The sequence below is a fragment of the Astatotilapia calliptera genome, chromosome 6 (assembly GCF_964374335.1).
Source record: "Astatotilapia calliptera chromosome 6, fAstCal68.1, whole genome shotgun sequence".
Lineage (NCBI taxonomy): Eukaryota > Metazoa > Chordata > Actinopteri > Cichliformes > Cichlidae > Astatotilapia > Astatotilapia calliptera.
The window spans coordinates 9781120-9792643 of record NC_137427.1 but is presented as its reverse complement, the minus strand read 5'-3'; the positions used below and the strand labels follow the sequence as shown (position 1 = coordinate 9792643).

Here is an 11524-nt window from a genome sequence, read left to right as displayed (position 1 = left end):
ACATACCCGGTAGTTTGTTAAGTTAGTTTCGAGAGGGTTTTTTTTTTTTGCTTCGTTTTAGTTTTTATTCTTTAAAATTTTTTATTTTATAGCTTAGGTTTTATTAGATTTAGTCTTCTTAATTATAGAAATATGTAACAAGCAACCTTATTAAGTACACCTGTCCAGCAGCTGCTTGTAAAGGTGGGTGAATCGATCCAAGCATCTATACCAAAGCTGGTCTTGGTGTCTAACGTGACAGGATCGATATTTTGTTTTTATCTTTGAAGTTCAGCATGTAGCCCACTAAAGAGTTTTAAATAAACGGTTTTACTCTTCTTCTTCTTCTTCTTCTTCTTTTTTTTTAATGAAAAACATCTAACTCAAGATCTGAACAACGTCTGAAACTTTCTGTGTTGATTGTCACATCTATTTTATTTACAGCCTATAAGACATTTACAGATTGACCCAAAGTGATTTAGAGAAAGGCACATTTATATTCCAGGTAAAGCGGAAAGAGTGAAAGGTGTGGTTTTTGTATTAATCAATAATTATTGTGGATAGTAAAAATCACCTACCCTTAATATGTGTTCAGAATTTGCACATTAGTGATCCCATAAATCATGACACAATGCTGGCACATTGATAAGCTGCGTTTATAGATTAAAAGTATCTGTATCGGTACCGCTATTGGTAGTACTGGCCCTGTATTTACTTGGTATCAGATTGATACCAAAATTTGTAGTATTCCACAGCAGTTTATGTAAATAGCCAATCACACTGCAGAAAATCAATGCATTTAGGCCTCTAGACACGATCAAGGCAACCCTCTGAAGTTCAGACTGAGCAACAGTTCAAACATGGCTGGTTGTGCCAGAAGTGCTGGTAATTTTCCCGCACAAACGCCTGGAGGGTTTAGAGGGATGCTCTCTTGGTGAAAATGCCTTGTTGATGGAAAAGTCAGCGGAGGATGGCCAAAAATAACCATTTGTTACAACCAAGGTATGCAGAAGAGCATCTGTGAACAGACAACCTGTTGAACTTAGGTGGGCTACAGCAGCAGAAGACCACGGCAGTGCCACTCCTGTCAACTCAAAGAACAGGAAACCGAAGCTACAGTTTGTAGGGAAACACAAAAATGGGAAAATGGAAGACTGAGAAAATGTTACCTGATCTGATGAGTCTCACTTTCTGCTGTAACCTTCAGATGGTAGCGTCAGAATTTGGCATGAAAGCAGCAAGTCTCGTATCAATGGCAGGATGGATCCAATGGCCTTATATCACACTCCCTTATCTTTTCTGAGGCACAAATTGCAGTTCTTCTTGGTAGTTAATTACTGAAATAAACTGTCTAGATCTTTGCATATAAATCAGCAAACTCTTAGGAGATCGCCCAAAGAACTCCCACTCCCTCTCCTGAGTGTGTGGTTTTGCGAATGCATCATCAGGCTAATTTTACTTTTGTCCACAAAATTGCTGGCCCTAGTTTTTTGAAGCCAGGAGAGGATTTTGTGGCGTCGGAAACTAAGTCTAATCCTAAGTACTGTGATGATGTTAAGATATGTGAACAGTCTATAACAGTAAAAACACCTTCGGGAGCTCAAAATCTCAATATATCAAGTCTCCACAGATAATTGGTGCTTTCTAGTGATTCTAAATGTAGATTTTTTTTTTAATATGCCAGCAATTTAACTAGAGGTGCAGTCACTATCAGTAGCTGCAGTCCAGAATCACAGGTTTGAATCAGAGGTTTTTTAAGGACTTTTTTAAAATGGGGTCACTGCATAGACCAAAAGAATCACTTGTGTGGGCCCACGGGAAATTATTTTTATCAGAAATAAATTTCACACTTGATGACAATCACTTGAAAATTCAACAGGTTATGATTTTAATTGTCAACCAACAATTAAGGAGACCCCCCTGAAAAACATAGCAGCCAGATTAATGCACAAGATGAAACTGAGGTAATGCAGTGTGGTTACAGCCATAAACATTGTTTATTCTATGTAAAGAGCAATATATCACACCCTTTATTTCAAGCTCACCAATGGAAAGTAAAGCAGTGGAGCAAACCACTGTCTGCCACAATTATCTGGATCTGGTTCAACATCAATATGATGTCACCAAATTTTTCTTGTTTAAGTTTGGTATATGTTTGTGAAGATATAATCCTAAATGTCTAATAAACTACTAGAACAGATCCAAATGTGGACCTACTGGAAAAGTGAACCCCTTCTACATTAGTCCAAGCCCTCAAAAACGTTCATTTAAATCAGTCCGGAACAGCAAAGAAACACACAAATCAACACAATAACAAAAGCTCCTTGTCAGAGGTAAATATCTACATGAAAATATCTAATCACTCAAATTAACCCAAGTAAACAGAAAAACAATAAATTGCCTTTTTTCCCTATACAAACTTTTCTCAGTGCTCTGGAATGCCATAAAAACCTTGTCTCACATCAAGTGCTACATGTCAACTTTGCACACGATTAACTGCATGCATACAAGTGCTACATGTTTGTACATATAAACTGTACACATAAAAACCTTCATGCATTTACAATATAGTTTAGCAAAACATGAAAACTTATAACAAATTTTTCCCATGCCAGTATAAGCACAATGCTCTGAGGTTTGTGGAAAAACCCCCCCAAAGCAAACGCTTCCATCTTTTCTTCCAGGCTTGTGCTGCCGTTCATCCTCTCGGCTCTGCTACGTCTTTAATCCTCTCTGAGCCTGCTTCAGCAACGAATCAAAGTCGAGGTCCTCAAACTTGGTCCTGGAAGGAGACGCTTCTGCGTCTCTGTTTGCATCTGAGAAAGAGAGGGATGTGCACATGTTCACTGCTGTGTTCAACAAGGTGATGAGGGTGTCCGCGATGTGTATTACAATATAGTGTGAGAGCACTGTAGCAAATACAGCTTTTGTGAAGCTTCAAAATTTCAGTTTATGATAACACTGTTGCACTGTAACTCTTGACCAGCAGTGACACTGGCCCTTAATCCAAGTGCTTCATCTGTCTGCGGAGGCTGCGTGATAACCCACTCTGCCCTCCTTCCCTCTCAGCCTGTCTGTGTGGCCATTCTTTTCTATGAGCACTGGAGAGGATGTGTGCCTTATTTTCAATCAGCAGCACCTGGGCCAGAGCGCCGGTGCTCTACAAAAGTCAATAGGGATTAGTTGCTGGGTGGCTCTCCTCCCTGAAGCCTGGAATGTTTAGAGCTGCTTAAAAAGAGCAACAAGCCCGTTTACTGGACCTGTGTGGATTCAGATACAGATGCACCTTCACCTTTACGAGGTGCCTCGGGCATAAAAAGTTAGAAAATCACTCACCTAATCAATTTATAACTTACACTAGTTACACCATCATCATCATTCATCTTTCTGATTAAGGTTTTCAGCTGTACACAGCGGTGCTGTTGGAGTGCTCTATTCTCACAGAAGTGAGTGGACTGTCATGATAGACTCGAATCGAACATGCTAGTCCTGCTGGGAAGTCATGAGGTGTTTTAGCAGTTGGTTTCTGTTTGTAATGAAACAGATTAAATGTGCACAATTATCATATATGACACCAATTTTAATTCTCAACCCAAAGAGATGACCCACACTGTACAGGTTGGGACACCTCTGGGGTGGCATCTTTGGCTCTGCAATTAAAGAGCATAAACAACAGTTGACTGTGTTGGGTATAAACCCCCTTTTTCCTGTGCTGAACATCTCAGCCTCATGTCTGAACGAGTACTGTGGTTTCTTTCTTTTTTTTAAATGCCTGAGAGCAACTTTCAATTTTAATCTGTTGGATTTAGTCACAATGTCACATCTCTACAACTTCAATTATTTTTTTTGGTTGTCTGGCTACATTTAATATGATTTCATTCAACTTCTTTTTTTCCTTTATTCTGGTAGAATAAACCAAGCGTGTTTCAGCCTGTCCATTCTCACACAGCTATTATAAGGCCGGGCTTTTATTCCCTTGCGGACGCCACAGATGAGTAGTTGTTCTTATATTTGTAGACCTTAGCTTGAAGCCTGCATGTGCTGCTGGTGCTCTTATACTGTGCAGAATACACAGTATACTGTCTGTACAGTCATAACAAATTGAAGGATACAGCATGTGTAGGTTCACCTGCCGTTTCATAACACAGTAGTTTTTAGGGCAATTTTTTTTAGTCTTTTCCAGATAAATTTTTTGTTTTTTATCGATTTGTCCGGTAACTCTCTCCTTTCACTATAGTGTCGTGTTTGTCTTGGCTGTTGGTGTTAGACCTACCAAGATCCGTGTAGTTTGTATTACAAAACTGCCGTCTTCCACCAAAGCAGATGTCAAAGGGCAGCTCATCAGGTTGCCGTAGTTTCCCACCATTATCGATGGCTGCGAAAGCATCTTCCATGTTGTAGAAAGTAACGAAGGCATAGTGGTCACTGTGGGAACCAAAGATGTTGAGTTTAATGGTGACCCATTTCACTGTAAAGCCAATAAAAAACGTGTTAAACTGTAATGGTGCATGCTTACCCCCTATCTCTGAAGTGAAGTGACACACACTCCACCTCTCCAAACTGAGAGAAGCGTTCTCTCAGTTCATCGTGAGTCATGGACCTGCGGATGCGGCCGACGTACACCACCCGGCGCTCGTCCTGTGTGAAAGAATTAAATGCGATATAGTTACCGCCCACTGGAAAAGCAAAAAAAAATATCAGTACGTCAGATGAGTTTTACTCACTATGGCTTTCAGTTTCTGAATCCTTATCTCATGCTCTCTCCTGAGCTTCCTGGACTCTCTGCTGCTGCTGCACGGACGAAGAAAATGGAGAGTGAGATTTTGCTCCCACTGAATGTGTCAGTTATCGCATAAAATCAGGGGCAACGACAAGTCAGTGCGATTGTTCTTTATGTCAAAAGTTCGCACTAGTTCTCTAGCAGTTAGCAACAATTGCACTGTATCTGAACTGGATGGTTACAGCTCATCAACAATATTCACTGACCTGCAAAAGTCTCTCCACCGCTTACAGCATATTTGTGGAGATGGCGACCGAGACCGGGATGTGGACGGGGACCAAGATCTGGACCGTGATCTGCTGTATCTTGGTGTACAGCACCCTGACCTGTACCGCCGAGGAGGGGATCGGGACATGGAGCAAGAGGGGGACGATGAACACGAGCTGCTCTCTGAACGCTTGCGATGGAGCCTGCAAGATAGACATATTGTAGCCACAAAAGGCAAAAGCTCAGGCTGAACGTGAATGATAGAAGATGAGTACCTTAATCTTTTTGGAGAGCGAGATGAAGAGCTGGATGAGGAAGAAGAAGAGGAGGACCGGGAGCTGGAGCTTGAATCGGACCGTGGTGATCTTCTCCTGTATCTCCTCTTCTCTCTGCCTCTGACAGGAGGGCTGGGTGGAGGTGTCGGGAAGGTGCATGGAGCGGTCTTGTCTTCACTCCTCCCACGATCTTCTTTGGCAGCACAGTCTGCAAACTGCAGAGCTCTGTCTGTGGTCTCTGATCTGGCCCTGGGCTGATTGAACTGATGCTGCAGCACTGACTGTGTTTTAACAGTTGTAATCTGGTTCTTCTCTTCACCTGCAGCTTGCGAGCCCTGGGTCATCACATGGTGCTCATTTGTGGTTTGAGAAGCATCCTTGAGTAAACGGGGCTTAGCTCTGCTACGCTGAGAAGCATTTACAGGAGAATGATCTACAGAGCCGCAGTAATCGTGATCGGCAGATACGTGCACAAATATGTGGGAAGAAGCAAGAGCTGCAGCTGACTCTGACTGAGTTGTGTGAGTCTTCCTGGACGGCAGAGGACGGGGGTCAATTATCTGAATAGCCTTGGATGGAGGATTTTTCCGTCTTGCAGGCTGCTTAGTGCTCAGAATGATTTCAGTGCTGAGGGGCTCAGGGATATCCACAGCCTCCAACACTTGGAGTTTCTGACTTTCTGCAGTGCTTAAAGATTCAAGTGGTCCCACAGAGGACATCGCCGTTAATGAAGCAGCACGGAGAAGCGCGGGCTCGTTCTCACAAACTCTCTCTTCTTTAGCTGGAGGAGGAAAAATAAAAAGAGGTTATGTATCGCAGGACGTGAGCCTCCATAGTACACCGCTGCTAGTAATCTGACAAAATTCACCTTGTGTTTCCTCAAACTGCTCCAACAAGCTGGTCAGATCAGTCGCTTCAATTCCTGATGAAAGAAAGAACAAACGTGAAAAGATCGCTTTGGAAGATGCTCGCCTTTAGTTCTCTCACACTCCTATCATCATCACATTTAACTCAAAATAATAACAACACCATGTAAGCTCAAAATCCTTGGGCTTTCTTATTAATATGTTCTATGAGAAAACAGTAAAAATGAAGACTGAATCTTCTAGTATGCAGAGTTTTTTGGACAGCCTTTAACTTTGCATGCGTCTCCTGTCTGCACACCTGTCTCCACGTCATCGTCCCACACAAGTTTTACCAGTTTTTCCTGGTAGTTCGCAACATGTTCCTTTCCTGCTTTTGTTGTGGAAAGCAAACAGCTTATAAGTGCTCTACTGCCGCACTGTGGTGATCGCAACATAGTATATACTAGAAAAAAAAAGAGAAAGTATGCTTCCTGGCACAAAACATAAAAAATAGCTGTTGTTTTAAATCAGGCATATTTTGCCTTTGAAAATGTTTTCCCCAGATTCCAGTCTTTAAGTCGAGCTAACTGGCTGCTTCTACATTTATTTCACAGTCAATCAACTTCTGTATATTTCCTAAAATGTGAAACTACTCCTTTGTGTTTACCTGAGTCAGCTGTTGCTCCCTGCACTCTGCACCTGGATTGAGGAGGTGGTGGTTCCTCAGGAGGACTCATACTGTGGGTTAGGACCTCGGTTACTGCTCCAGAATCTATGTGAGTGAGGGGCTGACTGAAATGTGGGCTGACAGAGGAACATTTTACTGGTCTCTGTGCGTCAGGACTCGGTGCCTGTGGAGTTTCTGGTAAGCGCTGGGGTCCTTTGGGTGGGCTCAGACTGCATTTTTGAATGTGTGATTTTATGCCCTGTGAGTTTTCTTGTTCCTGAGAGATATAGGAATCATCTGCTATTTCACTAAATGCTGTCTTCGTATCCTGAAGTGGTGCAATGCTCTCTTGGCTATAATCTTTGATTAGAGGTGACACCTGGGGATTTAGCTCTGAGGAACATGTCTGTCTCTGAAGAGGTGCAGCTGAGGATTCAGTGTGGAGTTCTTGAGGCTGTCTGTTGCTCTGCAGGCTTGAATCCCTGGACAGAAACTCCACTTTAGGTGCTGATGAAGAGTTGGAAGTGGATGGTGATGCTGCCTGAAGAACTGGCAGGGAAAGGAGGACAGGATTTGGGGGGTCACTACTAAGTATTGTTGGCTTCTTCACTGGACTTTTCTGGCTTTCATGAAGAATGTCCGGCAGTGGACTGGCAGGCGAGAGGACTTTGGATTCAGTCCTTTGGTGATTTAGTCTGCTGTGATTTACATAAGTGGAAGATTTGGCTTCTGAGGAGTGAAGCTTGCGTGGTGAAGAGGCAAGATGGGATGACTTGAAATCAGGTTTACGGGGGTCTGGGTAGTGATGCGGCATCTTAGGTTTGCAGCCGTTTTGTTTCTGCAAACAGAGGATGGGGGTCAGCTCCTTAGGGGGCTCAGGAACAGAGGGCCACTTGGTAGTGTAGTTCCCCTGTTTCTCTACCAGGGGTTGTCTCTTCTGGCGCAGCTGTCTGTACTGTTGGAGGCTGAGTGATCTGGCCTTTGTCTGAGCTTTAGGCTGCTGGTCCTCAGTTTTGTTATAATTGACCTCCGAGGACGTTGCTGAGGCTTCAATTGCTGGATTTTCAAGTGTGTTTGTGCTGTTCAGTGGAAGTGACTCACTTTCACTAGTATGGCAATTTGTGGGATCGCTCTCATTTAATCCATTTTCCGATTCATCCAATGAAGCCACTCGAACGGGGCCAAAGCTCACTCTTTTCTTCCCTTTGGATGGGGGTGATCTGGAGTTTCCATTCAACAGCACGCTCTTCAGGACTTGCCCGCTATCTCTTCTTTCATCTACCTCATCTCGTATCTTGGTCTCTCTTACAGGCGCCTCGTCATCAGATACTACATTTATCTCTTCATCACTGTCTCCAGTTGGTCTTTCGTACTTCCACACCTCTTCCTGGGAGAATATGGTGGGATGTGTCCTCGGCTGATCCCCTTCCTCCACACGAAGCTTCAGACAGTAGGGATGCATGAGCTTCACCAGGCTGACGAGAGAAGTCGAGGTAAAAACCTCGACTTCGGCATCTGCCTTTTTATTTTTGGGATGAAACATCTGGCCTTGTAGCTTAAACATCTGTGACAGACCGCTTTTCTCTAGTTTGCCCCCCTCGCCTTTCTCCCCATCACTCTGAGTTGTGGATGCTGTAGTTGGTGTTTTAGATCTTGGTCTAAGTCTCTGAGCAAACGATGATCCCTATTAAAAATGAGAGAGAGGGGTCTCAAGATCTCATACTGCATCTGCTGCGAGTAACATGTCACTTCCTTCCTACCTAAACACAAGTTACCATGGTGATCTAAAAGAGCTGAAGTTGTGACATAGAAAAATCTTTATTTTATTTACAGACACCTCACTAACACACTAATCCTGCTTTGTAAATTTCCACATTAGCTGATCATCATTAGCTTCATGATGAAACAGTCGAAACGCTTCTCCTACTTCTTCTCTGATTACTAGAACAGACTGTGGACAATACAAGTAATTCTTCATTCTAGTTTCTACTCACCACGGTGTTGTCCCTGTACTCTGCCTGGCTGAGGAACTTGGTGTCTGGCAGGGTGTCGAAAGGAGACAGAGTCCTGCCGTCATCCTCCACACAATCCAGCATCTCAGTCAGGGCGGACAGCAGGCGCTCGCTTTCTTCCTCAGCTCTGCTCTTGCACTGAAGCGAGAACGCCAAATCAAAATACATACACAGCCAGTGTGACTGAGTGAAATCATTTAGATGAATCTGCTTTGACTCTGACCTCCGATGCAACAGTGGAGTCTTCCAAGATGGCCAGGATGGAGTGATCCACACAGGACTGTGTGTCCATGTCCACGCCTTCCACACCTGCCCTGCTCAGGACTGGCTGTAAACACAGGCATGACACTTCAATGTCCATGTTATACTGATTTGCATGCACACACATTAGTATATTTACACCTCCTGCTTAATAAAAAACAAAAACCCCAAAACACTCATTTCCCTGGGTGTGACCAAAAGATCAGGAAGCATGACTCTAACTCCAGAGCAAAAACAGGAAGTCCCAGTTCTGACAAAAGTTCAAAAAACTGTGATCAGATCTGATACTTGACTCATGTTTAAAAAGCGAGTACTTGTCTATCACACATAAACCCATACTGACTTACGTATCGTCCTAAATGAAATGCTGTTATTACAGAACATGATAGTTTGATTGCTTACTGCACTCAGCACTATCTGAAGCATTAGAGCAGCTGAATGGTGGTGCAGCTAAGTTGTTTATTAGTTTGTGGAATACAGCGGTTGTGACTAAAATATTAAGACTGTCCATAATGTTGTCCATTTCAGGGTTTAACATAATCAACATCTCAATGACTGTGGGCCAGTAAAAAAAAGGGCATCACATGGACAATAGTAATGGACCACATCTCTTAATCTTCAGGTGTGTTCAGTCCTTCTGCCAAAGGTGCAGAAAATCAAGTATGTAGTGAAACATTTACAAACATTCGCGAAGAACAGTTTGCTGTAAAGAGCTTGATGAATTTGAGTGAGCTGCTGTAATAGGATGCAAACCTTTAACAACTCAGTTTGCGACATTTCTTCTCTCCTAGATTTTCCACAATCAACTGTAAATGGTATTACTGCAGAGTAGAAGCATTTAGAAACTTAGCTCAGCCACGTAGTGTCAGACCACGTAAAGTTACAGAGCGGGTCGCTGAGGTGCACAGGGCACAAAAGTCTCACTGCTCTGCTGACTCAGTAACTCCACAGGACCAAACCTCCTCTGGCATTAACATCAGCACCAAAACGGTCCACCAGCAGCTTTTTCTTACATCATTATTCACAAAATATTTTTTTCTAAACTGCGTCTTTGGATAGCTTAAACATAAATGAAGCCATCCTTAACCACTCCCACCCACCACCTCATTACTATACAACGAATAACTCAATCAAGAAGCTGGTGAAAGGAAAGGTGCCTGTGTTACGTTGGATACTGGGTCTAATAATTTGACCTAAGAAACCCTATAAAATACTATTTATTTTTTAAAGATTTAAATCTGTGACAGCACACTTATAACTCACTGGGAAGCAGGAGTGCGCATCTTTGTTTTAATAGTATTTCATGTTATTAACAAACTTTGCCTATTTTTTGTGGCCGCTGTTTAAAAGACCCCTGCAACTTTTTTAGGCTCTAAATGTGATTATGTGGCTCATGCTATTAAATCAAGAACTGTGTGGGGTATTTAATCGATATACTATAACTAAACACAAAGAGGAGCAGACACTCAGTCAGACAGCAAAGGATTTCTCTTAAAGGAAAGAACAGGAAAGTGAAACCTCAGTTTTTAAGATCAAGTTGTGATGAATGAGTAGGAAGCCGGCTACGGCCCTAGAGGCGGGTGTAACATCTGTACAGCACCTCTGGGAAGTGAAGCAGCTCTCATTTCCTGCACTCCTCTAACCAAGCATTTGCTTGACAGGGCAGCGGTTCATTTCAGTGCCTGGAAATATGTTAAAATTAGGCTTCCGGCAGTCAAGCAAGGACAGCAGCTGGGGGATAGTTGAGGGAAATAAAGCAGCGTGGGTCGTACGGAGGGCGATGCCTTATCTGAACATCTTGTACCTTCGCGGGAACTCACCGGCTTCCCTCCGTTTAAACGTCCAAACTAATAAACATCAAACTAGACACGAACAGCCTCATTAACTAGCTTGTCATTTAGCATTTCCCGCATCCAAACCGTCCAAATGACAGGCGGATCGATCCGCTCCCTGATCACTACCTGAGTAGTACTACGAGCTCGTTTCAGCCACGTGTCGTTATTCGCGCATGTGGCCTCGAGAGCAGGGGATACACGCCCGACTAATGCACCGAAACCCGCCACTATGCGGTCTATTTTATGACCGATGAGCTAAAGTGAGGAAACCGGTACCTCGTTGGGGGTGTTGCTGGCCATAAAGTCGCTGTTGCCGGCATTTACTTCCCCGTCTTTCCCCCTCCACCGCGCCGCCATCTTGCCTCTCCACATGGTCCGCTGGCAGGCCGGAGGGAGACACGTGGTCACCGGTTGGAAGCGCGCGAAAAGCACTGATCTGAGATCGGATTTAACTACGTTAATCAGAGCGAGGACGCGAATAGAAATCAGATCCCAGGTCAGCTGTCTGCTCGTCACGTTTCTCATTGATTATTAATTAGTTTTAGCTTAAAAATAGTTTTAGTGACCCACAAAGCGAGACGAATTAGGGACAAATAAAGGAAGCGGGTTTTGACAATGAAAGGTAAAATAAAAGGCAGCTTATTAAAGGAATCGTTTTTCTTT

The 11524-nt window shown here is 43.4% G+C and overlaps 1 protein-coding gene across 1 annotated transcript; it reads right to left on the bottom strand.

Moving 5' to 3' along the window:
* Positions 1-1843: 1843 nt before the first annotated feature.
* LOC113023770 (uncharacterized) lies at positions 1844-11267 on the bottom strand. Its single transcript, XM_026170121.2, has 11 exons — positions 11138-11267; positions 8989-9093; positions 8748-8903; positions 6754-8437; positions 6110-6163; positions 5242-6022; positions 4966-5169; positions 4704-4770; positions 4496-4617; positions 4253-4404; positions 1844-2795 (listed from the first exon to the last, which is right to left on the bottom strand). Exons 1-11 carry the CDS (start codon positions 11231-11233, stop codon positions 2695-2697), a joined length of 3522 nt encoding a protein of 1173 aa, XP_026025906.2. The 5' UTR covers positions 11234-11267; the 3' UTR covers positions 1844-2694.
* Between the last annotated feature and the right edge of the window lie 257 nt (positions 11268-11524).

Bases quoted from the DNA above. Each gene is read 5' to 3' on its own strand.
- LOC113023770 (XM_026170121.2), bottom strand. From the start codon at position 11,233: ATGTGGAGAGGCAAGATGGCGGCGCGGTGGAGGGGGAAAGACGGGGAA. The intron at 6,164-6,753 runs GTAAACACAAAG...TTCTTTCATCAG, and splicing joins GGGAGCAACAGCTGACTCAG to GAATTGAAGCGACTGATCTG. The intron at 4,405-4,495 runs GTAAGCATGCAC...TGGTTCCCACAG, and splicing joins CTTCACTTCAGAGATAGGGG to TGACCACTATGCCTTCGTTA.